A 27,935-nucleotide genomic window follows, 5' to 3' on the forward strand; every position below is an offset into this window, starting at 1 on the left:
CAGTTAATCCACTTTTTTTTGCCACATCTCCACTCTCACATTATGTCAAAAACTCCTACCGTAACACTGGGTGATCAAGGGCTTTTAGTAATAGCGTGTGTGTGGCAAAGGAAGTTTTTATACCCAATTTTTCTCTCTCTGAAGGTCTGCGAGTAGCTTCATTTCCTCTCCCCCTCCCTCCACAACAGGAACCTTGTGAGGTAGAATAACAGAATCATAGAGTTGGAAGGAGCCTCCAGGGTCATCTAGTCCAACCCCCTGCACAATGCAGGAAGCTCACAAATACCTCCCCCTAAATTAACAGGATCTGCATTGCTGAAAGATGGCCATTTAGCCTCTGTTTAAAAACCCCAAGGGAGGAGAGCCCACCACCCCCTGAGGAAGCCTGTTCCACTGAGGAACCGCTCTGTCAGGAAGTTCTTCCTAATGTTGAGCTGGAAACTCTTGATTTAATTTCAACCCATTGGTTCTGGTCCTACCTTCTGGGTCCACAGAAAACAATTCCACACCCTCCTCTAGATGACAGCCCTTCAAGTACTTGAACATGGTGATCACATCACCTTAGCCACCTCCTCTCCAGGCTAAACGTGCCCAGCTCCTTCAACCTTTCCTCATGGGACTTCATCTCCAGACCCCTCACCATCTTCGTCGCCCTCCACTGGACCCGTTCCAACTTGTCTACATCCTTTTTAAAATGTGGCGCCCAAAACTGAACACAATACTCCAGGTGAGGTCTTACCAGGGCAGAGTAAAGTGATACCATCACTTCACGTGATCTGGACACTATACTTCTGTGGTAGGTAGGTGAGGCTAAGAGAGTTCTGAGTACTGGGATGGACCCAAGGTCACCCAGTAAGCTTCATGTGGAGGAGTGAGGAATCAAACCAAGTTCTCCAGATTAGAGTCCACTACTCTTAACCACTATACCATGCCAGTGTTCACCCGTGATTAGATGTGGTAAGTTAGAGCTATGTATGCACTGCAATTCTGCACAAAAATTGTAGGAGACAGAAGGCAGCCAACCAACTCTCCACCATACCTAGAGCTGTTTCAAGCACAGAATACTTCCCCTGAAGAACATTCTGTATGTAATACTCACTTTCCACTTCAGTATTCCAGATATACATATTAATCTTTTCAATAAGCCTGTAAGGTAGTGTCATGATCCTAGGCATAGTACAGCCTACAGGCAAGCCTGTATGAGTAGCAACATTTCCCAGGATCCCTTCTGTCCGTCTGATTGGGTGGGTAGAAATTTTGGAGAGAAAATTCGCTCAAGGGAGAATAGAGGAGTGGGACCTGGGGGGGAAAGGATATGAAGCCTAGCTAGAGGAGGAGGGGTATTATCTCTGGAAAAGGCTAGCTGGAGAGAGGCTGCAGAAGGAGAGTTCCTTCATCCAAAGAGGGGTGAGTTGGAAGCAGAAGCAAGGAACGTGGTTAATTTTCTTTGTACCACATTTACTGTTTTCCCTTTCACTGTTGCACTAATAATTTTACAACCCACTTGCTTGCGCTTGAGCACTTACAATAAAATTGTTGTTATACTACCTGCGTCCTCATGTCTCTTTGGTTATGGATTTGCTGAGAAGGAAGATAGAGAGGTTGGATGGGTGCCCTGGGCCCTCCCAGACAGACCCGTAGCAGAGTGGTGGTAGACTGGATTGCAGAGTGGTCTCCCCGGTCCCCTGCTTGTGGCAAGTAGGCCAGTCATATGTTCATATTGCAGAATGGGGACCAGGACATCACAGACTGATTAAGGCAGAGGAGCAACTGCTGCCACATCATCGCCCCTCTTCTTCAAGATGATGCTCCTAATTTACCAAGAGCCACTGGAATTCTTTTGCTCCAGACAACTAGATTTATCGATTTTCAGTTTGAAAGCTCGTTTTTCTACCAGGAGGCAGCCCTTGCTGGAAGGATAGAACTGAGTGTAACACACAAACACACACAACCAGCAAGTTGTTTCTTTTATTGAGCATGGATAAAAACTTAGCAAGGTCTTTCAGCTGGAACAACCGTGCAATGAGGAGAATCCCAGCATCTTCTCCCCCATACCACTCCCTCCACACCAATGGATTAAGGACAGATCTCAACTATTGCTGTTCACAGATCCACAAGAAACCGAGAAACCTGGGAGTGGTATTTGGGTTTCAAATAGTCTGCCAGCTCCTCTTTGCTGACCCAAACGTGATCCAGTTCACCCTTGGGCAAGGATGGCTGGCTGTGCTGCAGAAGGGCTTTGAAGAAAAATACCTTGGCCCCCACGCTGGTATCCGTCTGGACCGCTTGAGGAAACTTGTACTTGTAAAAACCACATGGTGCATTCCCCAGGAACTTGGCCTCCCAGTGCCTTCCTTGGAAGTCCAGGAATCCAGACATGATGAGAAAAGAAGGAAACATCCAAGTAAGAGCAAGTTATACAGAGAGATTTTAAAATCTAGATCAACAATGCCTCCCCTTTACAGGAGTTGGGGGGACTGGGACACATCCATTTAAGCAAGGTGCCGATGTGTTTCCTGGCTAACATTCTTTAGCCAGCACGGAGCTCGTATCTCAGACTGGCCCTTTCCCCAAGAAACAGCAACTTGGGACAGTTCGGATAACCTTATCTGCTGCGCATGGGTGCAACTTGTGCCTGCTGGTCCCACCCACAAGGAGTAGCTGTCCTGCCTCCTGGTCTGCCGAATGTATATCCATGAGTACAGTGGTTTAATAGCGCCCACATATGAAATCAGGGCACGTAACTCAAAATTAATTTCCAGTATGAAATCAGGAAATCCCCACTCCCCTGGCATGTCACAAACTATGCTAAACTTATTTATTATAGAGGGCATTTTTACTAAGTAATAGGGCTTTATCATAATGGAATGGTTCAGAAGAATACTTTAATAAAGAGAAACAGACTGTGGGCTATACTACCGTGTACAGTAAATACTATCTGTTGCTGTATCTATTGTGCAATCAGGTAATTTCTGAATCATTTAATATGCCATGTTAATGCTTTTGCTTTGTTCCAGATTTTTACTTTGCTTTAATTTCCACAACTCTAATCCTATTGTATTGCATACTGGATGTCCTGTCCTACTGATTGTGTTGACTTGTACTGTGTACTCTGCCTTGAGTCACACTGAGAAAGGCAGACTATTTGGAATGCAGAAATCCAGAAAAAAGCATCAGTCTGAAACAAAGCTGAAGCACAGCATAAACATTAGCATGGTATGCAGAATAGAGCAGAAATTACATAGCAGGATAAGAAGAGGAAGACTACCTCAGATTTATATCCCATCCTTCTCTCTGAACCAGAGTCAGAGCGGCTTCCAATCTCCTTTATCTTCTTTTACCACAACAGACACCCTGTGAGGTGGGTGGGGCTGAGCGAGATCTCACAGCAGCTGCCCTTTCAAGGACAACCTCTGCAAGAGCTATGACTGAACCAAGGCCATTCCAGCAGCTGCAAGTGGAGGAGTGGGTTCTCCCAGATAAAAGTGCACACTTAACCACTACACCAAACTGACCCTCATATGGGGAAACACTAGTATAGTGCACAACCCTTGTCCCTTTATCAAAGCACTGTTCTAAACCATTTCGCTACAGTATAGACCTGTTACCTGTGTAATAAAGTCCTCCTGAATACTTCAGCTTTGCAGAGGTTGTGGAAAGCCAGGAGAGTAGCAGCTTTTCTGACCTCCTCAGGCAGGCTGTTCCACAACAGAGAATGCACATATACAGCCACCTTGTTAACCCTGCCTGTTTTTAGGATGGCACCTACACAAATACTCAGATGAGCAACACTGTCATGGTCGAGCACAGGGGGAGAGGCAGTCCCACAGATATGAAGGACCAAAGCCTATGAGAGGGTTTTTTTAGGGGATAGCTAGTACCTTGACGTGAGAGCTCAGTAGCTGATGGAGAGATTGCAGAATGGGAGCCCAGCTCCTGATAATAGCAGAGCTGTGGCATTCTGCACCAACTGATGTCTCCAGGTTGACTTCAATGGGACACTTATGTAGACTGCAGTAGTCTGGTCTTGTCAAGGTACAGAGCCGCATTATGGGCTAGATGGAGTTGGAAGGAAGCATTATGTGCTGCTCCATGCTTGATTCTTTGTGACCCCTGGGCTCTTAATCGAGTCAGCAAGGGTAATCTGAACCCCATCCAAAGAGGGAAGCACAGTGCCCTTCAAGATCTCCAACTTCCCAGCTAGCATAACTTCCTTCTTGTCTTGGTTATGTTTCAATTTGTTTGCTTTCAGTCATTTTAGTAGGTGATGTGAAAGGCTTCTACCCAAGACCCCGGTGAGCTGCTGCCACTCAAAGTGGACAAGACTGACCGTGATGGACCAGTGACCTGACTCAACAGCAAGCGGCATCATTGGTGAATGAGCTGAGCCATTTGACAGCAGGGCCAGGCGCCAGAGAAAGAGGTCACCAAAAGCGTGAGCTAGCAGGAGAGGGGTATGTATCCACAGACAAGCACTGACCTGACAGCTCAACCAGAGCTCGTTCTGCTGTGGCTCGCAGGGTTTCCCCATCCTGCCACTCTGCTTGGGGCAACAGCCAGATCTCTTGGTCGCCAACCTTCTGCTTAACCAACAGCAGCAGATTCTGGTCCAGCTTCCTGTTCAAAGATGTCCGATCACCATCTTTATCGGCGTCTGCCAAGGAAAGAGAGTTCAGAGGCACAGATTAAAAGGAGACATTTGGTACAGGTTGCCTTGGCAACACACTAGAACAGAGGTCCCAACATGATGCTGGGACATCATTCCTGGATCCCAGGTGGGCCTTTTTTGCCTAGCAAGGTGTAATGGACTCAGGCAGTTAGCCTGGTAATTGGGAACAGCTTGCACTGATTGGCTGGGCCACAGCCAAGGTTACAAGAATGTATTGAATTGCAAAGAGGCTTTCAGGGGAAAAATGCCTCAGAGTTGAGTTGAGCTTTAGTACTAGAACAGTTCAGTGTGAATGGAGGAGTTCAGTCTTGGTACTGAAGCTGTTCAGTTGTGAGAGCAACTGGGAAGGAGCTGAGAACAGCCTGTGAGCAGAGTTCCTTGAGAGACAGAATGGAGTTAAGTTTCTGTCTGCGAGAGAACTATTGGGAAGAAGGGGGCAAAACCATGCACCTTCTGTGAGGAAAAACTCTCTGAGATCTGTCAGTACATCAGGGCAGACTCCTGGTCCAATTTAGAACACACAAACACACTAAAAGAAAGACTAGATTCTTGTGGCTAGGAAGGAATCCCAAGAGTCAGACTAGGATTCTAGCTGGGTGGGACACACAGGATTGAGGGGCTGGTAATAGCACTCAAAAGGTGAGTCCTATATGCTAGTGAGTGAGTCTGTGAGGGAATATTTATTCGGCACAAGTCAGAAGTCCTTGGTGTGTATGGCAAAGAGTATGTGACCATTTATTATTTTTGGGCAGATCTCGTGGTCTGCATACAAGCTTAGGGGATAATTCCATCTCTGCATAGTATTCCCAGTGCCAAGCAGGGCGTTTTTTGAGCAGGAATGCAAAGGAACACAGTTCCAGCTGGCTTGGTGCCAGGGGGTGTGGCCTAATATGCAAATGAGTTCCCGCTGGGCTTTTTCGGCACAAAAAGCCCTGTATGAAACAATGGTGTTGTCCTGGGGTGTGGCCTAATATGCAAATGAGTTCCTGCTGGGCTTTTTCTACACAAAAAGCCCTGGTGCCAAGTAAGCACTGCCCGCCTGTTCAAGGTTCTTACAGACTGTATTAAGCCTGCCAGTGTTTATATTTCTAAACTATATCAGTCTGCCAAATCTCTGGTGTCTGGACATTGTCTTTTCAGTTGAATTCGTGCCTGCTAACTGATTTGGTTATAACCAAATAATAACATTTTCACTCCCTCCCTTGACTTTTTGTGATCCAATAAATATCTTTTGGTTTAAAATTTTAAAAAGTTTGATGCCTAGTTTATTTTTCTGACAGTTTTCTTTGGTGTGTCTGAGGTACTGGGTGGAGGTGACAGGAAAAATTCGTAGTGGTCACCTTCCCAAGCTGACCCTGACTGGTTCCTCACACAAGGCTTCTGCTTGGCTTTGCATACTTTTCAGCTGCCACCATAACACAAGGATCTGCACTGTGTGACTTAAGGTAAGCTGTGACCATCATTTTGTGGCTGGCTCCGCCTTCTGTGGTAGCCATTGTGTGGCTTTGCCCACTTTAAAAAAGGTAAAGGTAGTCCCCTGTGCAAGCACCAGTCGTTTCCAACTCTGAGGTGACGTTGCTTTCACGTTTTCCTGGCAGACCTTTTACGGGGTGGTTTGCCATTGCCTTCCCCAGTCATCTACACTTTTCCCCCACCAAGCTGGGTTCTCATTTTACTGACCTCGGAAGGATGGAAGGTTGTGTCAACCTGAGCCGGCTACCTGAAACCAGCTTCTGCCGGGACTGAACTCAGGTCATGAGCAGAGTTCAGACTGCAGCACTACAGCTTTACCACCATGCGCCAAAAGGCCGCTTTGCCCACCTTACTGTGCCAGAATTCCAAAGGTGCTCACAAAGTTGGGGATCCCTGCACTAGGAAGTTAGATGGCACCCACAACTTGGACAGGGCACCACCATATTTTCTTTTGTCCTCAAGGTGAGTAGCAAAATTATGTTCCCCCTTTTTTTAAAAGGTCACTTAAATTATGTGCTCAAATTTAATTGACACTTATTAAAATTGGATTCTAGTTATGTAGGGCTCAAGAAAACATCACCAAGGCAACATGAAACTGGAAGGTCTATTAGCAGCACCCATCGAAAAAAACAGCAGCCTTTCTTTGAAGGGGGTCTCTGACTGCAACCACAAACCAGTTAAGCCAGAGTACTTGGATACAACCAGATGCCATGCCATTCAGGGCTATCAGACATCTGGTGAAAGGCTTTCCCCTTTAACATGTAGCTCAGAGGGCGGGAAACTAGGTGAGTATCTAGTACCTGTGGCAAGCAGAATGTATCTCTGAGTACGTAGGCAGAGAAGCTGGTGTTTTTGTTTTTAAAGATTTCAAATAGACAGCTATTCAATTTTTTGAGAACTAATAAATGTGTGAACATCTTTTGAATCACTCAGCTCAGTAAAACATAAAAGATTCATGTATTCAGACATCACATCACGATAACGTTGGCTGAAGTATTGGGGGAGAATAGAATCTTGATTTCATTTCACTATACCCTCTCTTAGTACTGACAATCACTAGTTTACATAATCTTTTTTTTAAAATGAGATATTGATGGTTGCCAGGTATATTGTGAGGGTGAAGTGGAGAAGAGCCTCCTTGTGTAGAAATGCCATAGCTGTGAAAACCAGACCCTAGGGATCACATTCATGCTACAACCAAAATGTATTCATTTTTATCTACTTTATTTCTACCCTGCCTTTCTCCCAAATGGGGACCCAAAGTAGCTTCCATCAGTCCCCTCTCCTCCATTTTAACAGATATCTACATCTGGATCACGCAAGCCCTAGTCCACCACTCTGACCCCTTTTGAAAGAGACTGCTGGTTTAGATGATGTGTTCTGCTTCAACAAAGCACATACTTTTCCATATGGACATAGGAGAAAGATTAGAGCAACTTCCCTCAGACAAGCCCAGAAGAGATCAAACAACAGCTATTCTCTTCAGAGCACACTGTGTTTCCATTTCCACTGGCTTCAAATTAATCAGTGTTCAGTGTGAAGCCAAACATGCCTGATAACACCCCACCAACATCAAAGGAAGCCTAGCAACCCACACCTGTGATCCGTGGGGCAGGGCTGAACTTGCGCAGCTTCTGCTCCCATGCATCTTCCAAGTCTTGAGCCAACAAAATCTCCTTCCCGCCATCATCATCTTCATACATCTCTTTCTTTTGCTGCATGCGCTCCTCCTCTGCCAGGCAGCGGATCTCGTGGTCTGAATACAAGCTCTTCTCTACATCCATCTAGAGAACAAACCAAAAAGTTATCAGATCAGGGCCAGAGCAGCAGAGTTCTGCAAGTCACTTGCCTGTATGGCTCAGGAAATCTACAATATCATGATTCTGAAGACGTGTGACATGTACTGTCTCATGTTAAAGCCCGGGGACCTTGGCTTTTCTGGAGAAGATGGTCAATTCAAAAGCAGTCATGCACACTTTTATTTTTACAAATCAGTTAACATTTTTACACATCAGGAATGACCAGCTTTAAGGCACTTCTCTCAGCAACAATAAAAAAGTTACTTGAATTCTGTAGGGGTACTTCATCTGAACAGTGCTTGCCACGGTATTAGATGAGTTATTAGTCCCCCACCCCATACATAAATCCCATCTCTCTTTAGATATTTGTCAAAACATTCCACAGCCACCTGAATTTTCACTGCTGAAAACAGAAACCCTTGAGTGCAATTATAAGACCCCTACTCTCCCACTGCCTATGCTGCTGCTCTTCAGTTCTAAACAGAAAACTCTTGATTTCAGCCTGCCAAACTAGGGTTGCACGTTTTGGAAATAAAAAAAAAAGAACGAATTTCCTGGCTGACTATTTCAAACAAGTGATCCAGTGATCCTTCTAAGCTGTGCGCTCATGTGGCTGCTCATTTACACTGGAAGCCCCACACAGCAGCAATCTGGAGCTGCACAGGGTCTTGCACTACTCATTTTATGATTATAGCAGTTATATTCTGCTCAGAATGTGAACTGCTCCACTTACAGTCTGTGTGTGTGTGTGTGTGTGGCCGAGGGGGGGGGGGTGTAATTAGAGGGAACACTGGTGATCATCACTAAGACAAATCTCACTTTAAATACCCCTATTATTTAAGCTGCTTTAATTGCTACTAACTAGCAATATTCCTAATCTTCCAACCCCAAAAATAAGCCATTTTTATCAGTTTTTTAAAATGAGCCAAAAAAAAACAAAAAAACGAGGGCATCTTGTAAGCCTAGCAAAACACTCCTCTGACTCTGCAGCGGACCGGCTAACGTATTTTTACTTTCTTTTTAACGGATCCGGTTACATTTACTAAATACTGCTTCTTGACTTATTTAAAATATACTGGTGTGCCCGCCTGAGCTGAAAGTGCAAAATGAGCCTCCCACCCGCCCCCTTTTCCTCTCAGCCAATTAAATGTTCCTCCCCGACGTAGCCTCCGCCTTCCTCCGGTCCGCGCGTGCGTAACTCCGTCCTTCACCTGCTCCACCAACTCAGCCATTTCCTTCTCAAACGGGTTCATCTCCTGCGTCACTGTGGGCGACCTCTGCAAGCAAAGCGCCCCGTGCAGCCTCCACTTCGACCGGGGAACCGCCAAGCTCGAGAGTCCCCGGCAGCAACCGCTACCGCTGAAAGCCCCCCAGCGCCATCTCTGCACGGCTCTGAACAGCGCCCTGTAGCTGGGCGCCGCCATCTTCCCACAATGCACCGCGATGGTGGTGAATAGATGGCACCTCCTCTTCCCACAATGCACCGCGAACCCTCTTCAAGTATGGGTTTCGCCATCTTGGTGGAGTCTTAAAAGTTAGCTTAGGCGCTTAATTAATGCAGGAGCACCCCCCCACACACACACACACACACACACTGTTCGCTCTCCAGGCCAAGGGAGGCACTAAGGTGCTAAGCAGCACCTTCAGGGAGAGGCACCCCCCCCCCGCAGCAACACGTCTTCCTGTTTTGAACCGGAAGTAACGTCTCTATGACCCCTCTATCCTCCCATCTCTGTAGTCTGAGCGGGTCTCGGACGCTGGTGCGGGAGGACCATGATTGCGGCCTTGGCGGTGGCCCGGCGGAGGCTTTTAGGGGGCGATTCTGGGTAAGAGTTGGGGGGCGGTGCGGAGAAGGGAGCACCCGGTAGGGTCTGTCTGTTAAAAGTCGGGTGAGGGGGGGAGAAGTAGATACATATGAAGCTGCCTTATACTGAATCAGACTCTTGGTCCATCGAAGTCAGTATTGCCTACTCAGACTGGCAGCGGCTCTCCAGGGTCTCCAACTGAGGGTTTTCACGCCTACTTGCCTGGACCAGGGGTGGGGAACAGTGGCTCTCCAGAAGTTTTTTTTTGCCTACAACTCCCATCAGCCCCAGCCAGCATGGCCAATGGCTGGGGCTGATGGGAGTTGTAGGCAAAAACATCTGGAGAGCCACTGTTCCCCACTCCTGGCCTGGACCCTTTTTACAAAGCAGGAGTCAAGTTGCACTTTTAAGACCAACCAAGTTTTATTCAGAACGTAAACTTTCGTTCTGAATAAAACTTGGTTGGTCTTAAAGGTGCACTTGACTCCTGCTTTGTTCAACTACTTCAGACCAACACGGCTGCCCTCTTGGACCCTTTTTACTTGGAGATGCCGGGGATTGAACCTGGGATCTTCTGCTTACCAAGCAGATGCTCTACCACTGAGCCACTGTCCCAAAGATGGAGAAATTTTGCAGCACTCCACCTTATTGCTTGCACAGTAAATTAGTTGAATTCTTATCCAAGTAGCTCAAGGTGACATGCCCAGTTCTTCCTTATCTGCACAATAGCCCTGAGAGGTAGGTTAGTTTGAAGAAGAGTCCATGGTCCCAGGTCACTACCACAGTGAAGCTCATCGTGGAGGGGAGAGTTGAGCCCTGGCTTTAAGAGTGTTGTGATTACTTATCATTATTCAAAAAACACCATTTGCACTCTTCATTTATTTGTATTTTAGCATAAGACATACATTTTGTTAAGAATGAAGTTAGACTCCAGTGCCCCTGCACTCTAACTTTACTGCTTCAGACCAGTATAGCTACCCACCTGCAGGGCTTGAATTCAGCAGGAGCTCACAGGAGCACAGCTCCTGAACCTCCAGCCAGGGTCTGCGTAGATCCTGGGGCTTAGGCAAATAAGATATGCTACTGAGCTCCTGCACTTTTTTCCCTACAAAATGACCCCTGCCCACCTGGATCTGTTTTGTTATAGAACTGGCATGCAGGTGGAATTTCTGCCTGGCATTCTCTTGGGTAATGGCTCCACTGCTTGCTCCACTCCAGACAGCTTCACCCTTGCAGGGACAATATACTCCAGAAAGGAGCTGTAGATCAGTGGCACAGCAACTGTTTGTGAAGCAGAGGATCCTAGGTTCAGTCCCCAGCACTTCCACCTAGAGAATTGGGCAATAGATGAAAGGCCTCTGAGAGGCCTTAGACTGGAAAGCTGCTGCCAGTCAAAGTAGATAATACTCACCTCAATTGACCAGATCTGACTTACAGTTGGAAGGGACCTTCAGGGTCATCTAGTCCAACTCCCTGCACAATGCAGGAAATTCACACATACCTTCCCCACCACACACACATACACCCAGTGAGCCCTGCTCAATGCCCAGAAGGTGGCAAAAAAACCCTAGGGTCCTTGGCCAAACTGGCCTGGAGAAAAATTGCTACCTGACCCCATTGTGGTGATCAGCATTTCCCTGGGTGTGTAAGAAAGGGTCACAAGAACTAAGAACTGATGCAACCCTTCCTTCCCATGATCTGCCTAACCTGGAAGAAGTGTGTTCAGAAATGATTAAACAATAAAGAGCTGGAACTTTAAGCACACAATATGATGCCCACAAAGCACAAAGGAAAAACTGGCATCTCAAAAACATTCAGAAAAAATAGCTCTCTTTATGTAGATGTGTATTTGATGTAGATGCACACAAGATCTCAGGTGTACATTCAATTAGATTCTTGCACCTAACAAACTTTAGCAAACAGCAGTCTTAAAAAATAAGTGGAAAATACTGTATCTACAATATGAAAGCTAAAAATAATAGATAATGTCGATTTTAATGTCTTGCATAACTACTGAATTGTATATTTTATGGATGTTGTTAGCCGCTCTGAGCCTGCTTAGGCGGGGAGGGCGGGATGTAAATAAAATTTTATTATTATTATTAAATACCATAACATATAGAGCTAAATACCGAACCAAAAAAACAGATGTAATTAGACAATGAAAGACTTCAGTGGTAACTAAATATTAATAGCTTCAAAATTAAAAACTTCTACTAAAGCTGTATCTCGTGATATTTCCACCCTCGCCCCTCAAAAGTAAGAAACTGCAAGGACAGCATTGTCACCCAGCAAACAGCCTGATCTCTCACTGAGAGCCAGCATGACAGTGGATGGAGTGTCAGACTAGCATCCTAGGAGACCAGGATTCAAATCCACACTTCAGTCATGGAAGGTTGCTGGGTGACTTGTCCCCTTTACAGACTCAGCCTGGCCTAACTCACAAGGTGGTTGTTGTGAGAATGGAGGTGAGGGGGGGGCGTGTTCTATGCCGCTTTGAATCCCAGATGGGAGGGAAGGTGGGATATAAATCAATCAATGCAGTGTTCATCATTTGCTTTCAGGCCAGTGGCCAGAAAAGCAAACTTTCCCCACCACCACTTTCTGTCAGTTGCCTCGCCCATTCCTCCTAAGTTATCTGTAGAAGAAGAAGATATTGGATTTATATCCTGCCCTCCACTCCGAGTCTCAGAGTGGCTCACAATCTCCTTTATCCTCCTCCCCCACAACAGACACCCTGTGGTCGGTGGGGCTGAGAGGGCTCTCACAGCAGCTGCCCTTTCAAGGACAACCTCTGCCAAAGCTATGGCTGATCCAAGGCCATGCCAGCAGGTGCAAGTGGAGGAGTGGGGAATCAAACCCGGTTCAAAGAGTCAGCACACTTAAGCACTGCACCAAACTGGTTCTCTGTACACCTCAGCTGAACAGACAGTTTTTATGTCAGGTTCTGCCTCATATCTGCTAAACCTCATTCCGCTCCCCACCCAAAATCTCACCCAAATGCAGGGTTTTGCTTCCTAGAACCGTTTCTCTACCTGCTTTTTTGCCTCCAAGTCAGTAAAGAATTTCTCTTTGGGATTCCAGAACGCTCCTATTTTCAAGACCCAGGTGGTGGGGGTCAGCCACTCCAAGTATGGTTAGGTTGAGAGCTTATGATTCCGCCCCCCCCAGGTGCACCCCATATATTGGGCCTTTTTCATAGTCAGGTATCTGTGTAATTTTTGTTCATGGAAGCCTTTCTAAGAGGGGCCAAGGAATTCTTTTCTGGCACATGGAATTTGTCTTTGCCTCTGCTGTCGCTCTGGCAGTATCTCAGCAAGGTGCTTGGTTCACATAAAAAGGCAGCATTCCAAAGTGAGATTCTCACCTATCCAAGGTTGCATACAGAGGATGTGAAAAATTACAAAGGCCAGGACAAGGCTGAATTTTCTGACTGAATTTTCTGATTTTGCTGTGTGCTTCACAATGTATGACATTGAGGCAGAAATTCAGCAGTGTGCATCCATGTCAGCTCTCTTTGGTACAGGGTTTCCTGGTCACCCTTGAACTGGCAGCCTCTGTTTTCTTTTTTAACTAATAATTCATCATTGTTGTGCTGGGAATGCTTGTTTTAAATGTTTGTTACTTGTTTGAATTGCTACCTATTTAAAAGTGAGCCGGTGTCACACTGTTGACGCCCTGAGCTTTTCATTCAGAAGCTGGCCTGTTCAGAGGAGTGGAATGCAGACAACCAGGGAATGAGGCCTGACTGGATGAAAGGGGGCCACAGCCAACATGCCCTCCAAATAGGTGAGGGGTCTGCCCAGTATGCAGAACCATACTGGGCAGAGGTCAATCAGTGGCTATTAGCCACAGTGTGTGTGAATATATATCACACAGCGGCCAATATATATATACACACACACACACATATATTGGCCACTGTGTGACACAGAGTGTTGGACTGGATGGGCCATTGGCCTGATCCAACATGGCTTCTCTTATGTTCTTATGTTAACCAGCAAGAGATGCTCTGCAGTTGGCCATGAATAAGTGCCAGCTTTCTGCTGCCCACAAAGCATTCCAGAACTGCCCACCAGTTGCTCAGCTGTTCCTTCCCTCGACATATTTGCATTCTGCTTTTGCTCCTTAATCACAAACATGGTGTCACCTGTTTGGTCTTCACAAGAGTGCAGTGTGGTAGAAGATAAGAGCCTTGCTGGATCAGACGAATGGTCTTAGTTCAGCATCCCATTTCCCACCCTGGTCAACCAGATGCACGCAAAAAAAGCTTCAAGCAGGGCTTCTTCTTCTTGTTAACCACTCAGTCATGTCTGGCTCTTGGCAATTCTGTGGGCCAGCTCTCTCCACGTTTTCCAATATTGTCCTGTTTGAGTTGTTCCATGCTCAGGCTGATGTCAACTTTTATGGTGTCTAGCCACCATGTTCTTTGGTGGCTTGGTTTCCGCTGGCCATTAACCTATTAAAGCACAATTGCTTTTTCTAGTGAGTTCTTCCGCATGTCGTGGCCAAAATAAGTCAGTCGCAGTTTTGTGATTTTTCCTCCCAATGGCATGTCTGGTTTTATGCACTCCAATACTTGCTTGTTTGTCACCTTTGCCATCCAAGGAATGTGCAGGAGCCTTCTCCAGCTCCACAGCTCAAATGAGTCTATTTTCCTCCTGCCTTGCTTCTTCATGGTCCAGCTTTTGCAGCCTTAGGTTGCTACGGGAAACACAGTAGCGCAGACTAATCTGCATTTGGTTGCTAAGCTGATGTCCTTGCTCTTCCATATTTGATCCATGCTCATCGTTGCCGTACGATCCAGCTTGAGTTGACGTTTTATTTCTGGACTGCATTTGCTGCCTTGGTTGATCAGTTATTTTAAGAATGCGAATTCTTCCACACATTCTCTTCATTCATAAACTTATTTTATTGTTTCTGTTCTTCAAGCAGAAGGTCCCAGGTTCAATCCCCGGCTTCTCCAACTAAAAAGGGTCCAGGTAAAAGGCGTGAAAAACCTCAGCTTGAGACCCTGGAGAGCCGCTGCCAGTCTGAGTAGGCAATACTGACTTCGATGGAACGAGGGTCTGATTCAGTAGAAGGCAGCTTCATATATTTTCATATATATGTTCTTGGTCGTCATGATCTTGGTCTTTTTGATGTTTAGGAAGAGGCCAAGCTTCTCACTTTCTTCTTTGATTTCCTTGATCAGATATTCCAGGCCTTCTTTAGTTTCCAAGAGGAGGGGTGTGTTGTCAGCATAACGAAGGTTCTTGCTATTCCTTTCTCCAGTCTTGACCTTGGTTTTTTACTCTTGCTGCTCTTAAGTTCCTTGTGATTGTTTTGGCATATATGTTGAATATGAAAAATGAAAGAACGCATCCTCATACTCCTTTCCCTGCATTGAACCAATTAGTATTTCTGTTCAGCGTTCGCACAGTGGCTTCCTGGTTTGTGTACAATGATTGTATCAGCTTGACTAGTTGTGCTGGCACCCCCGGATCTTGTAGGCTTCTCCGCAGCTTGTCATGATTGACACAGTCAAAGGTTTTGAAGCATGGGTAGATGATCTTTGGATATGAATGAGATTTTCCCGTGATCCAGCGAAGATCTGACATACGGTCACAAGTGCCACACCCCCTTTGGAAGCTGGCTTGAACACCTGGTAATTCCCTTTCAGTAGTCGGCACCAGGCATCGTTGGGTAATTTTAAGCAGGATTTTGCTAATGTGAGAGATGATAAAGCAATTGTGCAATAACTGGAACAGTCTTTGGGGTCTCCCTTTTTTGGTAGTGGACAAGCAGGACACAGATGCTAAACCTCCCAATGTTATTTAACATCTACGTGTGCCCCCTCGGCCAGCTAGTGCAGGGTTTCAGGCTGCAGTGTCATCAATATGCTGATGACACCCAGCTATTTCCACTGATGAGCGACCAGTTGAAAGCCACCCCCATGAACTTAACTGAAGGTTTGGAGGCTGTGGTTGGGTGGTTGAAGCAGAATTGCCTGAAACTGAATCCAGGTGAGAGAGAGGTTCTGTGGCTGGAGGGTGGGAAGAGCCACGTTTGGGTTGCCAGCTCCTGGCTCTTGATGGTGTGTTTTTTTTCACTGGCTCTGACCGTCAAGAGTCTAGGTATGACTCCGGATGCCACCCTATCTATGGAGGCCAAGGTTGTGAAGATTGCCAGCCTAGCATTTTCCCAACTGTGCCAGCTTAGGCAACTGGCCCCTACCTGTCTCATCTTGACCTAGCCACAGTAATCCACACAACAGTCAACTCCAGGATACACTACTGTAATTTGCTCTACCTGGGCCTACCCTTGCACATGACCTAGAGGCTCCAACTGATGCAGAACACGGCTACATGGGTTGTTACCCCATATCCAGTGGAGCACTGGATTCAGTTCAAGGTGCTATTTCTGACCTTCAAGGCTCTTAGTGGCCAGGGACCCACATATCTTCAGGACTGCCTCACTCAGTATGGCCCTGGAAGAGTGTTGCACTCTGGGAACCAAAACCTCCTGGTGGCCCCCTGCCTGAGACTAGGACCAGGGCCTTCTTGGCTCTGGCCCCTGCCTGGTGGAACTCTCTGAGAACATCTGTGCCCTGCGGGATTTACTACCTTTCCACAGAGCGTGCAAGGCAAAGATGTTCTGCCAGAATTTGGTTGAGGACAGTGACAGTATGGCACTCACACACACACCCTCACTCTTCCACATTTCCTTCACCCGAGGGGGCCTGTGGGAACTGGAAATTGTTATCCACTATCCTGAATACAGTATGGATCTATAGCTGTTGCTTTTAAGGATTTTAATGCTGGTTTGATTTCTGTTATTGCGTCTGTCCTGGGAGGAGGTATTTGTGAAATCCCTGCATTGTGCAGGGGTTGGACTAGATGACTTTGGAGATCCCTTCCAACTCGTCTGTCATTCTGCTGTACATTGCCCTGAGTCCTGTTCTAAGGAAGGGTGGCTTGGAAATCAAATGTAATAAATAAAATTGTATTCCCAGCACCATAGCTGGAATTCAGGAATTACACTGGTCCACTTTAGCTATCGTGACTAATAATTTAAAAAGCAGGTTAGACAAATTTAGGAATGAAATGTCCATTAGTAACTATTGAAGCTAATGACCATCATTTCATCAGAGTTCTGCTTCCTCCCCTAAAGCTATTGCCCCTCAGTGGTCCCCAACCTACCTAGTGAGGTTGTGGCCCAGTAGGGGTTCGAACCAGGTCTTTCTAGCATACATTGATCTTGAACCAGAAGTTGTCTTATACCAACTGACCCATCTAGATCAGTATTGTCTGTTCTGGCTGCCAGCTGCTCTCCATGGTCTCAGGTGGAGCTCTTTCACATCGCCTACTACCTGATACCTTTAACTGGATACCCTGGGATTTGAACCTGGGGCCTCCTGCAGATGCTCTGTCATTGAACCCCAGCTTCTCCCCGCTGCATCTTATCCAGTAGTCACATAGACATTAAACAATATAGTTGACACCACTGATCTGCTCCAGGTCATGAATCCACTGCTCTTGAGTTTCTGCACCACATTGTACCCTGTAATAAGAAAAAAACCAGCCCGTCGCTGAAGCTCTTATCTGGTGACATGGGATACTGGAGCTGGAAGAGAGAGGAAAGAGATCTGGGCCCCTATGCAGGAGTTTAAACAGACTAGCTTTGAATGGTGAATGGTTCCAAACACCTTGTTACAACTCTGTTAATGTTATTGATTGGCACACAAGACTTCAGACTTGCCAGGAACTCACAAGACGCTTGTAAGAAGCCCTCCCAGCTGCTGCAGATGGGTCACTGAAGCTGGAGTTGAGTTCTGCGCCAAGGGCCAGTGGGTTAGATCTACATCAAGGTGTGGAGATGATGATGGAAGTTCTGAAAAATCCTTGAGATACATGCTCTCAGTACTTTTTTTTAGGAGCCCCCATTCTAAGCTCATTCTAATCTCTTCCTTCTGCTTTTCCTGTTCTCACCACAGCTGCCACGCTGCCGTAGTTCAGAGTGTGCACACCGGTTTCCAGAGACTTCAAGCTGTAGCTGAGAATTCAGCCAGAGAAGCAGCCGAAGCACTTGAGTCCCAGAACAACAGAGACTTCAGGTGAGGTGGCTTCAATGCTCAGTCCCTCCTCTGAAGCAATTGTAATGTCTGCCCTGGGGGAAGCAAGCCAGTAGGACCAGGTAGAGCGTCCCAGCATGCAGTTCAGCGAGCGATCCAGGCATATGAAAGGTAAAGTGAGGCATTAAATCACAACTGATTTATGGTGACCCTGTCAGGTTTTCAAGGCAAGAGACGTTCAGAGGTGGTTTACAGTGGCCTCCCTCTGCGTGGTCTTCCTGGGTGGTCTCCCATCCAAGGACTAACCAGAACCAACCCTGCTTCATTTCCAAGCTCTGATGAGATTGGGCTAGCCTGGTATTCGGGCAGCTCCAGACATGCTACCATAAAGTTTTTGAAATTTTGAAAACAGGTTTTGAGATCTGTTTTCAGAATTCCAGATCATTTCTTGAGCTCAGCAGTTTCTGAACCAATTCCGTCTGCAGGCGGCTATAAACTCTCGATATTGCTCACCGAATACTTTTGAAAGTCACTCGTTTGGCTTGCAAAACAGAAGAACATCTTTGGGTGACTGCAGGAGAACGAGCAGCCCAGGGCAGCCATACGTTTATTTGCCTTTTTTAATATATCCCAGATAGTAAAAGACATTTAAATAATTTAAATGCAATAATTTAACTGTGTACAATTACAGACAAGGACAGTGACTAATATATAAAATTACAGGCGCACAACGACGATAATTGTACTGACTATTGTATTAAACACAGGTGACAAATAGATCACTTACTACTTCCAAAAGCAATCAGTATACTTTATGTAGTGGGTAGAGTAGGGGGCTGGTGCCAGTCGTAAAAAGCAGAACAATCAGGCCCCCCACACACCAGGTCTTGGTTTTTACACAGCAGAGAACTCTTGAGCTATGCAAGAAAAGAGTGCTATAAATTAACCAACAGGAGAAGGGGGCCCTCCCTCCCCCCCTCAAAAAAAAACACCCCTGCCCACAGAGAATGTCGCCTGTTCCGGGAGGCACAGAATGTTAAGCATAGTCAAGAGTCAGTTAAATGGAAGCAAACAGAAGGAGAGAGAAGCAATGGGCCACTTAGGCCTGAAGTTCCAAACGGGCATGTGGGAGTGTTTCTATGGGACAGGGAATTTCTGGATTGGCTCTTCCCAATGTTACAGCCCTGTTGAACCAGACCCAGTGGTCATTATCTTAAAAAGGTTAAAGGCACAGAGTGGTAAAGCTGCAGTACTGCAGTCAGAGCCCTCTGCTCACAACCTGAGTTCGATCCCAACGGAAGCTGGTTCAGGTAGCCGGCTCAAGGTTGACTCAGCCTTCCATCCTTCCGAGGTCGGTAAAATGAGTACCCAGCTTGCTGGGGAGGGGGTGGGGGAGTGTAGAGGACTGAGGAAGGCAATGGCAAACTACCCCGTAAAAAGACTGTCGTGAAAACGTTGTGAAAGCAACATCACCTCAGAATCGAAAACGACTGGTGCTTGCACAGGGGGCTACCTTTACCTATAGTCCCTTGTGCAAGCACCAGTCATTTTCGACTCTGAGGTGATGTTGCTTTTACAACGTTTTCACGGCAGACTTTTTATGGGGTAGTTTGCCATTGCCTTCCTCAGTCCTCTACACTTTCCCGCCCCCCAGCAAGTTGGGTACTCATTTTACCGACCTCGGACCCAGCTTCCACTGGGATTGAACTCAGATCGTGAGCAGAGCTTGGACTGCAGTACTGCAGCTTAGCACTCTGCGCCATGGGGCTCCTATTATCTAGTCAGTTATCTAGTCATTATCTAGTCAAGCATTTTTATACACAGTGGCCATCCAGTTGCCCTGGAGGACCAGTGAATGGGGCAAAGAGGCCAAGGCTCTGTCTCGATGTTGCCCCCTAGTGCTCAGATTCAGATGTTTTCTGTGTCCAACCATAGAGATTTCTTATGAACTCTCCCCCAGCTGGCAAGGATACAAATCCATCAGGTCAAATTTCTCCCCTGTGTACCATCAAGAGAAAATCAGTTCATACTCCAGGTTGGCAGACTTCCCTTAACTGTGTAAAGTGAGGTGTGGGGAAGGATGCTGGTAATTCAGCAGTTGTTGCCAGTCCCTGTCCCTTATGGAGTCATTCCGATTCTGCTCACCTCATCCATGTCCGCCAGCTGTTTGAAGCCGTGACATTTCATTAATGACATTGAGTACAGACATTTCAGGAGTCTTAAGGTAACTGGATATTTAGCATGTTTGAAGTTGTGTGCATATCTTCTTCGTATTTGATAGAATATTTCCTTTAAGTGCAGTTTGATTGGCAGAGGTTCTTTCCCCAGGTGCTTTTCACTATTCGTTTTAGAAGTCTAACATGGGGACCTTCCTCTTGGCAATTTTTTCCCCATTTCAGCTTTCACCCCCCTGTTCCAGGGAAAGGGAGCACTCTCCGTTGGGCTGGAAAGAAATATGAAGAGATCCCGATTGCTCATATTAAAGCAACATTTAACAAGTAAGAGATGAGTTTGTTCTCCTGGTGGGGGGAACCAGGCAGGCTGAGGTGCTGAGAGGATGCAGGTGGGCAGCAGGGGTTGTTCCTTGGTTGGGAAGGATCTGGAAACGTTTCCTCCCCACCCATTCAAGAAGAGCTGGTCTTGAAGGAACACCCATATTATTGGGTGGCTTCCAGGTGGCTTCCCTGCACCTAAACAGAACTCACTTTCCATTATTTGGGGATGTCTCTGTAGGAATAGCTTTCCAAGCTGGGATTGGCATACATACTGCAAACAGGCTTCTCTCTTCTTCAGGGAGCATTCTGTAGTCACGGACAGGCCATTTCAATCCCCCTTCTGCTCCTGGTTTTGATCTCTGCTGAAAATGTTACAGCTGGTCTCTTAAGGGTAACAGGAAAGAGCCACCTTGTTCACATGGACTTTTCACCCCCTCCCTCTTGTGCCCACAGCACTCACATCCAGGTGGTCACCCATAAGAACACCTCTTTGACCCTAGTAACTTGTGGCACAGAAGGATTCAAGAACACCAAGAAGGGCACTGCCATCGCCGCACAGACTGCTGGGATCTCAGCTGCAGCGGTAAGTGTGGCCCACCTCCCTCTGCCCCTTGGAAATAGCGATGGTGTGAGCAAAAGGGTGAGGACTTGCCAGACACCAAGGAGGGAAAGACTGTTTTTCCCCCAAAACAGCAGCGCTCTCTCTTTCTCTCTCTCTCCCCCCCCCACCCGCCTAAGCTGCCTTGTGGGGTTGTTATGAGGCTAAAATGGGGGGTGGGGGTGAGAAATATGTTTCCACCCACCCTAGAACTCTGAGGAACGGCAAGGAGAAAGTAGGACAGACAGAACTAACTGGGAACAGAATCTATGAGCATATTCTGTGATGACGGCCCTCTTGCCAAAAGGAACCCAGCAGGTCTTACAGCGCACCTCATGTCCGGGTGTTCTTGTCACAGAGGTGGGGCTGGGTGCTACAGCTCTCCAATCAGGGCACATCCGGTGCACCCCCCCAAAAGACTGGTTCTGGGCAATGTGTGAAAAAGGTCCCAGGATCAGCTTTATTTACTGTCTTTGCCGTCGCTCTTCTCAGACTCAAAGGAGCATTTACACACAGTGTAAAGCCTTTTTGGAGTCTCAATAAGAAGGATGGACTGTAAATACAGCATCTAAACGGGCCCATGCAATAATACATTAGGAGCAGTCCATACAAAGCGACCTCTAATATGAGGAGAGGAGACATTGGATGAGCATTGGACTAGGATTACTGAAACCTCAGTGAGCATAGCGGATGGGGCATGATATAGAGTGGGTATAATGAAGAAAAATGGTAGAAGGAAATAATGGGATGACAACAGGACAAATAGGTGCAGCAGACTGCTAACACAGCCTGTACATCATGGCACATAGTGGTATAATCCACAGTTCCTTTCCCTTTATAGAAGCGCCTTTCTGAATGACTGTTATAGTGTAGCCGTGTTTCCTTTATACAAAAGGTTTCCTCATCATGCATGACAAACAGGGAACCTCAGGGACTCGCAGGAGGCATCTCACTCCCCCCTCCCACTTTCCTGAAGGGAAGTAGTCTCTGCCCTGGAGATCTCATGGAATTTCCCATTTGCAGAGATCAGTTCCCCATAGGGTTGCCAGATTGAAGTTGGGAAATCCCTGGAGACTTGGGGCTGTGGAGCCTTGGGAGGGGGAGCTTTGGGGAGGGCAGCAACCTCAGCAGGGTGTGATGCCATAAAGTCCACCCTCCAAAGCAGCCATTTTCTCCAGGGAAACTGAGCTTTCTCATCTGGAAAGCAGTTGTAATTCCAGGAGATAAGAACATTAGAGAAGCCATGTTGGATCAGGCCAATGGCCCATCCTGTCCAACATTCTGTGTCACACAGTGGCCAAATATATATACACACACACACCCTGTGGCTAATAGCCACTGATGGACCTCTGCTCCATATTTTTATCTAACCCCCTCTTGAAGTTGGCTATGCTTGTAGCCGCCACCTCCTGTGGCAGTGAATTCCACACGTTAATCACCCTTTGGGTAAAGAAGTACTTCCTTCTATCCGTTTTAACCTGACTGCTCAGCAATTTCATTGAATGCCCATGAGTTCTTGTATTGTGAGAAAGGGAGAAAAGGACTTCTTTCTCTACTTTCTCCATCTCATATGATCTCCAGGCCCCACCTAGAAGTTGGCAACCCTAGTTCCCGTGGAGGCTATGACATTAGACCCCTCTAAGTTCTAAGGCCTCCCCCCCACATCTCTAACCCCTTTCGCTCCTTTTGGCAATCCCCATATATCCAGAGTCTTCTCACTCTTTGGAGGAGAGGATTCAAAGGAGATCAGACCCTTGGCTTGTTCCTTACTATGGTCCACCTCCTGATATTTGTGTTTCCTGTTTTCACGTCTTCTGGTCTGATGTCCATGATCTTGTCAGGGGATTCTGATGTTACATAACTTATACTGAATCCAGCATTACTGCTGGTGAAGAGAGCCAGTTTGGTGTAGTGGTTAAGTGTGCAGACTCTTATCTGGGAGAATCGGGTTTGATTCCCCACTCCTCCACTTGCACCTGCTGGGATGGCCTTGGGTCAGTCAAAGTTATCACAGAGCTTGTCCTTGAAAGGGCAGCTTCTGGGAGAGCCCTCTCAGCCCCACCCACCTGTTTGTTGTGGGGAGGGATGGTGCTTGTTGTGTTGGAGGGAGATAAAGGAGATTGTGAGCCACCCTGAGACTCTTGAGTGGAGGGCGGAATATAAATCCAATGTCTTCATCTTCCTTCCTTCCTTCCTTCCTTCCTTCCTTCCTTCCTTCCTTCCTTCCTTCCTTCCTTCCTTCCTTCCTTCCTTCCTTCCTTCCTTCCTTCCTTCCTTCCTTCCTTCCTTCCTTCCTTCCTGAGCCAGTTTGGTGTAGCGGTTAAGTGTGCGGACTCTTATCTGGGAGAACCGGGTTTGATTCCCCACTCCTCCACTTGTACCTGCTAGCATGGCCTTGGGTCAGCCATAGCTCTGGCAGAGGTTGTCCTTGAAAGGACAGCTGCTGTGAGAGTCCTCTCCAGCCCCACCCACCTCACAGGGTGTCTGTTGTGGGGGAGGAAGGTAAAGGAGATTGTGAGACGCTCTGAGACGCTTCGGAGTGGAGGGCGGGATATAAATCCAATATCTTCATCTTCTTCTTCCCCAGCATACCTTTTATCTGCATCCCATCTTCAGCTATATATTTTTTTCTATTTACTTCATCCATTCTCCACCTTTTTATCCGCATAACAACCCCGTGAGGTAGGTTAGGCTAAAAGTATGTGACTGGGCCAAAATCACCCACAGCTTCCACAGCAAGAAAGGGATTCAAACCCGATTCTTGCAGACTCTAATCAGAAGCTCTTAACTGCTGCGCCACCCTGTCTTTCATAGGGTGGCTGCTGTTGAACGTTAGCAAGCAGTCAGATCTACTTGGGTCATGGTGGCATCAAGTCATTGAGAGGTTGCAGCCAGTCTGGGGTTGCCAGCCTCCAGGTGGGACCTGGAGACCTCTCGAATTACAACTGAACTCTAGACATCTGTCCCCCTGGAGAGAATGGCTACTTTGGAGGGTGGCCTCTGTAGTATTATACCATGCTGAGGCCTCTCCCCCTCCCCCAAACCCTGCTCTCCTCAGACTTCATTGACAAAATTGAAAGAATTGTTTGCAGCTGTGTTAACTTGCTTCACCAGCAGTAATGCCGGATTCAGTATAAGTTGTGTAACATCAGAATCCCCTAACAAGATCATGGACATCAGACCAGAAGACGTGAAAAGAGGAAACACAAATATCAGGAGGTGGACCATAGTAAGGAACAAGCCAAGGGTCTGATCTCCTTTGAATCCTCTCCTCCAAAGAGTGAGAAGACTCTGGAGGTCCCTTCCGATTTTATGATTCTGTGGCAATCCTGGAGGCAGTCTTCATTTTCATACTAAAAAAAAGTTAAATTTAGAGTGCTTAAGAATAAGAGCTACACTGCACCAACAGAGGAGTTGCTCTCTATGCTCCAGCATGAATCGCGTATTCTGGATCCACTGAAGACAGGCACCAGCTCCCTCTCTGCCTGGGGACTGACAGTGTTCCAATCAAATGGTACAGAATCCAGGAAAAACCCATCAGAGACTGTGTAAGAGCAGGAAGTGGCAAGGTCATGAACTCATGCAGAGACATGACAGGCAGCCCCATCTCACTCAGTGAGGGAGAGGATTCAAAGGAAATCAGACCTTTGGGTTGTTCCTTACTATGGTCCACCTCCTGATATTTGTGTTTGCTGTTTTCAAGTCTTTTGGTCTGATGTCCAACCCTCTGCACAATGCAGGAAATTCACAAATACCTCTCCTGCTCCCCCCCCCACACACACACACCCAGTCACCCCTGTTCCATGCCATAACCATAAGTCAGCTGTGACTTGATGACACACAGTTATTATTATTGGACTAGAGATGTAGTAGAACAAAGCAGGAGTCAAGCAGCACCTTTAAGACCAACAAAGTTTTATGCAGAATGTAAGCTTCCATGTGCTAGAAGCACACTTCATCATACAATAGGATGGAATGGCAAGCTGTCCTAAATATAGAGAAAGTGGGCAGTGAATGAGTATGCAAAATCATGCAAATGTTTTTTAGCAGATTAAAAGAATCACAAGTTGGGGTTTGGTGACTGTTAGTTTGTGTTGACTGGGCTGGAATAACAAGAAGGCAATAGAGTCTGTTGTAATGTTTAAAAAAGCAGCTGTTCAAGCATTAGTTGTTAGCTCTGGGTTAAAATGAAGGCATTAGTTTCTCAGATGAAGTAGTTAGAGTATTAGTTTCTCAGATGTAGTTAGCCACTAGATGGCAGTTTTAACCCACCAAAATAATGAACTCATAGTTTACAATAGGCAGTTTGGAATTAAGAGATCTCTAAGAGCATTAGAAATGTACACAATGTGTTCTTCATGCAGTCCTGCAATTACCACTTGCCTTTCGTCTCCCAATTCATACCCCAGAAAGCAGCCACTTCCCTTCTTCTACAAAGCCTCCTTCTATTTAACACAGTCCACGAGTCAGAGAACAATACACCATGCAGGATTCATTTAAACCCACCCTGCTATCACTGTGATTGCCTACCGGCCAGTTCCAAACAAGGCAAACAAGTTTTCTTGCCACGAATAAATGTGTTCCTTTACTGGAGGAAACCAGTGTTCGTTCAAGAAAACCCTTAAGATCTTCCAAAACATCATTGGAACCCCCCCTAACACCAGAAGAACTATTTCAAGTCAGACCCAAGGACTATCTAATGCAGTCTTCCCATTCCCCACATGTGCAGTTAATGTTCTAGTGAACAAGGATACTAAACGTCACATCCAAGGTGCAGCTTCTTCATCTATTTCCAGGCCTAGTTCAGAGTGCTGCTTGTAACCAGAATCCTGGAAGAATTCCTTACAACGCTGCTTAGATCTGGCTAGGAGAGCATGCACCATTTAACGCAGGGCTGGTAGGAACCCACAAGACCTTTTTTGGGGTGCCAACTCCAGGTCATAGAATTACAGTTGGTGCTCTCGCTCTGTTTTGCCTTTCCACAGTAGCACGCAGATGGTTTTGTTTAGGAGAGGCTTTGAAATTAATTTGCTTTTCTAGTTTGCACTGAGATAGTTTAGATTTTTTTTTTTGTGCGACTGCCACTTCTATCACCGCCGGCGTCGATCGGTTAGATTTCGTTCGTTCGCTTTAACTGATCAGTCCAGCTGTTGTTCTTCACTGAGGACTGATGCTTTTGTGTTGCCAAGTCATGTGTGCTGTTTGAACAGAAAGGCAGCAAAACAGAAAAGTCCTAGTTAGGGCTTATCCAATAGAAGTGAGATAGCATCAAGAAAGGGCAAGCTATGATGGGGGGGTAAGCAACCTTGTTCTGTAGGTATTAACGGCAGGCACCCTTTCCTCTCTCTCCTCCTGTCTCCCGCTCCCCCTCCCCAGAAAGCCTGTGCGAAGGGAGTGTCCCATGTGCGAGTGGTGGTGAAAGGCCTGGGCCCTGGACGACAGGTAGGTGTGCTTGCCACTCCAAGCAGCTGGCTCCCACAGCACCATCTCTCTGCACTTTGCAGGCCAATGGAAGCCCCCGCCCTGAGAAGCACGACAGCTCCAGAGAGCCACTAACAGCATTCACATCACACCGTGGCTAGTACCCCCTCGCACACACACACACACACACACGCACCCATGTCCTTTCCCTCTCTGCCGCAGTTCTCACCCCACCCCGTTCTAGTCCCAGGTTCTGGCCTGTCGGCCAGGCTCTGTTTTCACTTCTTACTCTTTTGGGGGAAACGGAACAGGTAACTGTTCTCTCCCTACCACCACAACTGGGTTTTTTTCTGGCTAGGAGACGGCAGGAGAAGAAAGGGTTAAAGCTCCCTTCTCTCCCCCCCCCCCTTCTTTTAAAATGGGGTAAAGGCAGCACAGTGTCCACAAGGACAGGAAGCAAGGGGCCTGAAAAAAGAAAAACGCATTTCCAGCCACTTCCTGAAAGCTTGTGCATTCCACACCAAGCAAGCTCCTGTGTGAAGAGTCTAGAATGCACAGTGGCCTGGATTCTTTTGGCCCAGAGATGGAAGCTTCAGGAGATCCCTGCGAGATTGGACTTGCTGGGGAAAATTCCGGAAACGGCTGAGTTGGACTACTTATCCCAGTTGTTGGCTGGGAAATCTAAGGAAGAAGCAAGAAAATACTGGTTGAAGCTACATATTTGGCTAGATAAGATTCTTTGGTGTGAACTTATATTTCCTTCTTCTGTATCTTTTATTATTATAAGACTGCCTTTGTTGGAAATGTCAACTTGAATAGGCATTTCAACAGGAAGACTTATAACATAAATGTATCAAAACGCTGATGATTTAAAGTTAAGAGATAATAACACATGACAATATATGTATTCTAAGAAAGTATATTAGACGCAGACTTGTATTCTCAGAAAGTATATTAGATTCAGATTAAGATATATTTGTAACTATAATTTTCTACTCCTTCTTACCCTTTACCGCCCCCCCCAAACCTTTAGAAAACCAAGAAAGCTTTTAAAATCGAAGAAGTCCAGAACGGGGGCCACTGCTGAGGAGACCCCATCCTCTGGAGCTCACCCAGCCCAGTATTTGAGAGTGGCACATGCAGAGCAGAACCTCAGCGCTTAACATAGACCGCCAGACTCAACTGGGAGGGGGGCTCTCCATGAGCTCAGTAGCTGGCTGTTCTCTTAGCAGCGCTGACCCCCACCCCCACCATGAGAACTGAATCCAAGATTAGAGAGAGAGACGTAGGAAGCCTGGCCTGCCCCAAAGCACAGCAGCCTTGTCTGAAACCCCCTCTCTTTTCTTCCAGGCAGCCATCAAAGGGCTCACCATGGGAGGCCTAGAAGTGATCTCCATCACAGACAACACCCCGATCCCCCACAATGGCTGCCGGCCTGAAAAGGTGCGGAGGTTGTGAGGCCAGGAAGGACAGGACGGTTGCGTGTCCTGAGACGGCTTGTCCGGCCCTCTCGTCCTTGTTTTCTGGATGCTGTTACTGGGAAGCATGAAGGCTTTTTCAAAAGCTAAGAAGTATTTTACTGTCAACTGAACAAGGATCATTTCTAAAGTCTGTAAGCTGAA

At 46.8% G+C, this 27,935-nt stretch overlaps 2 protein-coding genes across 3 annotated transcripts; one reads left to right on the top strand and one right to left on the bottom strand.

Annotated features, from left to right (window-relative positions):
* Positions 1–1,954: 1,954 nt before the first annotated feature.
* On the bottom strand, positions 1,955–9,602 carry MRPL46 (mitochondrial ribosomal protein L46). Its single transcript, XM_060260316.1, has 4 exons — positions 9,153–9,602; positions 7,740–7,926; positions 4,481–4,654; positions 1,955–2,354 (listed from the first exon to the last, which is right to left on the bottom strand). Exons 1-4 carry the CDS (start codon positions 9,363–9,365, stop codon positions 2,104–2,106), a joined length of 825 nt encoding a protein of 274 aa, XP_060116299.1. The 5' UTR covers positions 9,366–9,602; the 3' UTR covers positions 1,955–2,103.
* MRPS11 (mitochondrial ribosomal protein S11) lies at positions 9,464–27,935 on the top strand. 2 transcript variants are annotated; one of them, XM_060260318.1, is made up of 6 exons: positions 9,464–9,767; positions 17,722–17,841; positions 20,199–20,297; positions 20,748–20,877; positions 26,269–26,334; positions 27,664–27,935. In XM_060260318.1, exons 1-6 carry the CDS (start codon positions 9,715–9,717, stop codon positions 27,769–27,771), a joined length of 576 nt encoding a protein of 191 aa, XP_060116301.1. In that variant the 5' UTR covers positions 9,464–9,714; the 3' UTR covers positions 27,772–27,935. The 2 variants fall into 2 exon arrangements, with proteins under 2 accessions (XP_060116301.1, XP_060116300.1); XM_060260317.1 differs by having other exon boundaries at positions 26,269–27,935.

Source organism: Heteronotia binoei, chromosome 19, assembly GCF_032191835.1.
Source record: "Heteronotia binoei isolate CCM8104 ecotype False Entrance Well chromosome 19, APGP_CSIRO_Hbin_v1, whole genome shotgun sequence".
NCBI lineage: Eukaryota > Metazoa > Chordata > Lepidosauria > Squamata > Gekkonidae > Heteronotia > Heteronotia binoei.

Excerpts from the sequence above, each read along its gene's own strand:
- MRPL46 (XM_060260316.1), bottom strand. The coding sequence starts at position 9,365 with ATGGCGGCGCCCAGCTACAGGGCGCTGTTCAGAGCCGTGCAGAGATGG. Across the intron at positions 7,927-9,152 it reads TGGCTGAGTTGGTGGAGCAG|ATGGATGTAGAGAAGAGCTT; the intron begins GTGAAGGACGGA and ends TTTGTTCTCTAG. Across the intron at positions 2,355-4,480 it reads AGCTCTGGTTGAGCTGTCAG|GAAGGCACTGGGAGGCCAAG; the intron begins GTCAGTGCTTGT and ends TGGACTTCCAAG.
- MRPS11 (XM_060260317.1), top strand. The coding sequence starts at position 9,715 with ATGATTGCGGCCTTGGCGGTGGCCCGGCGGAGGCTTTTAGGGGGCGAT. Across the intron at positions 17,842-20,198 it reads CAGAACAACAGAGACTTCAG|CTTTCACCCCCCTGTTCCAG; the intron begins GTGAGGTGGCTT and ends TCCCCATTTCAG. Across the intron at positions 20,298-20,747 it reads ATTAAAGCAACATTTAACAA|CACTCACATCCAGGTGGTCA; the intron begins GTAAGAGATGAG and ends TTGTGCCCACAG.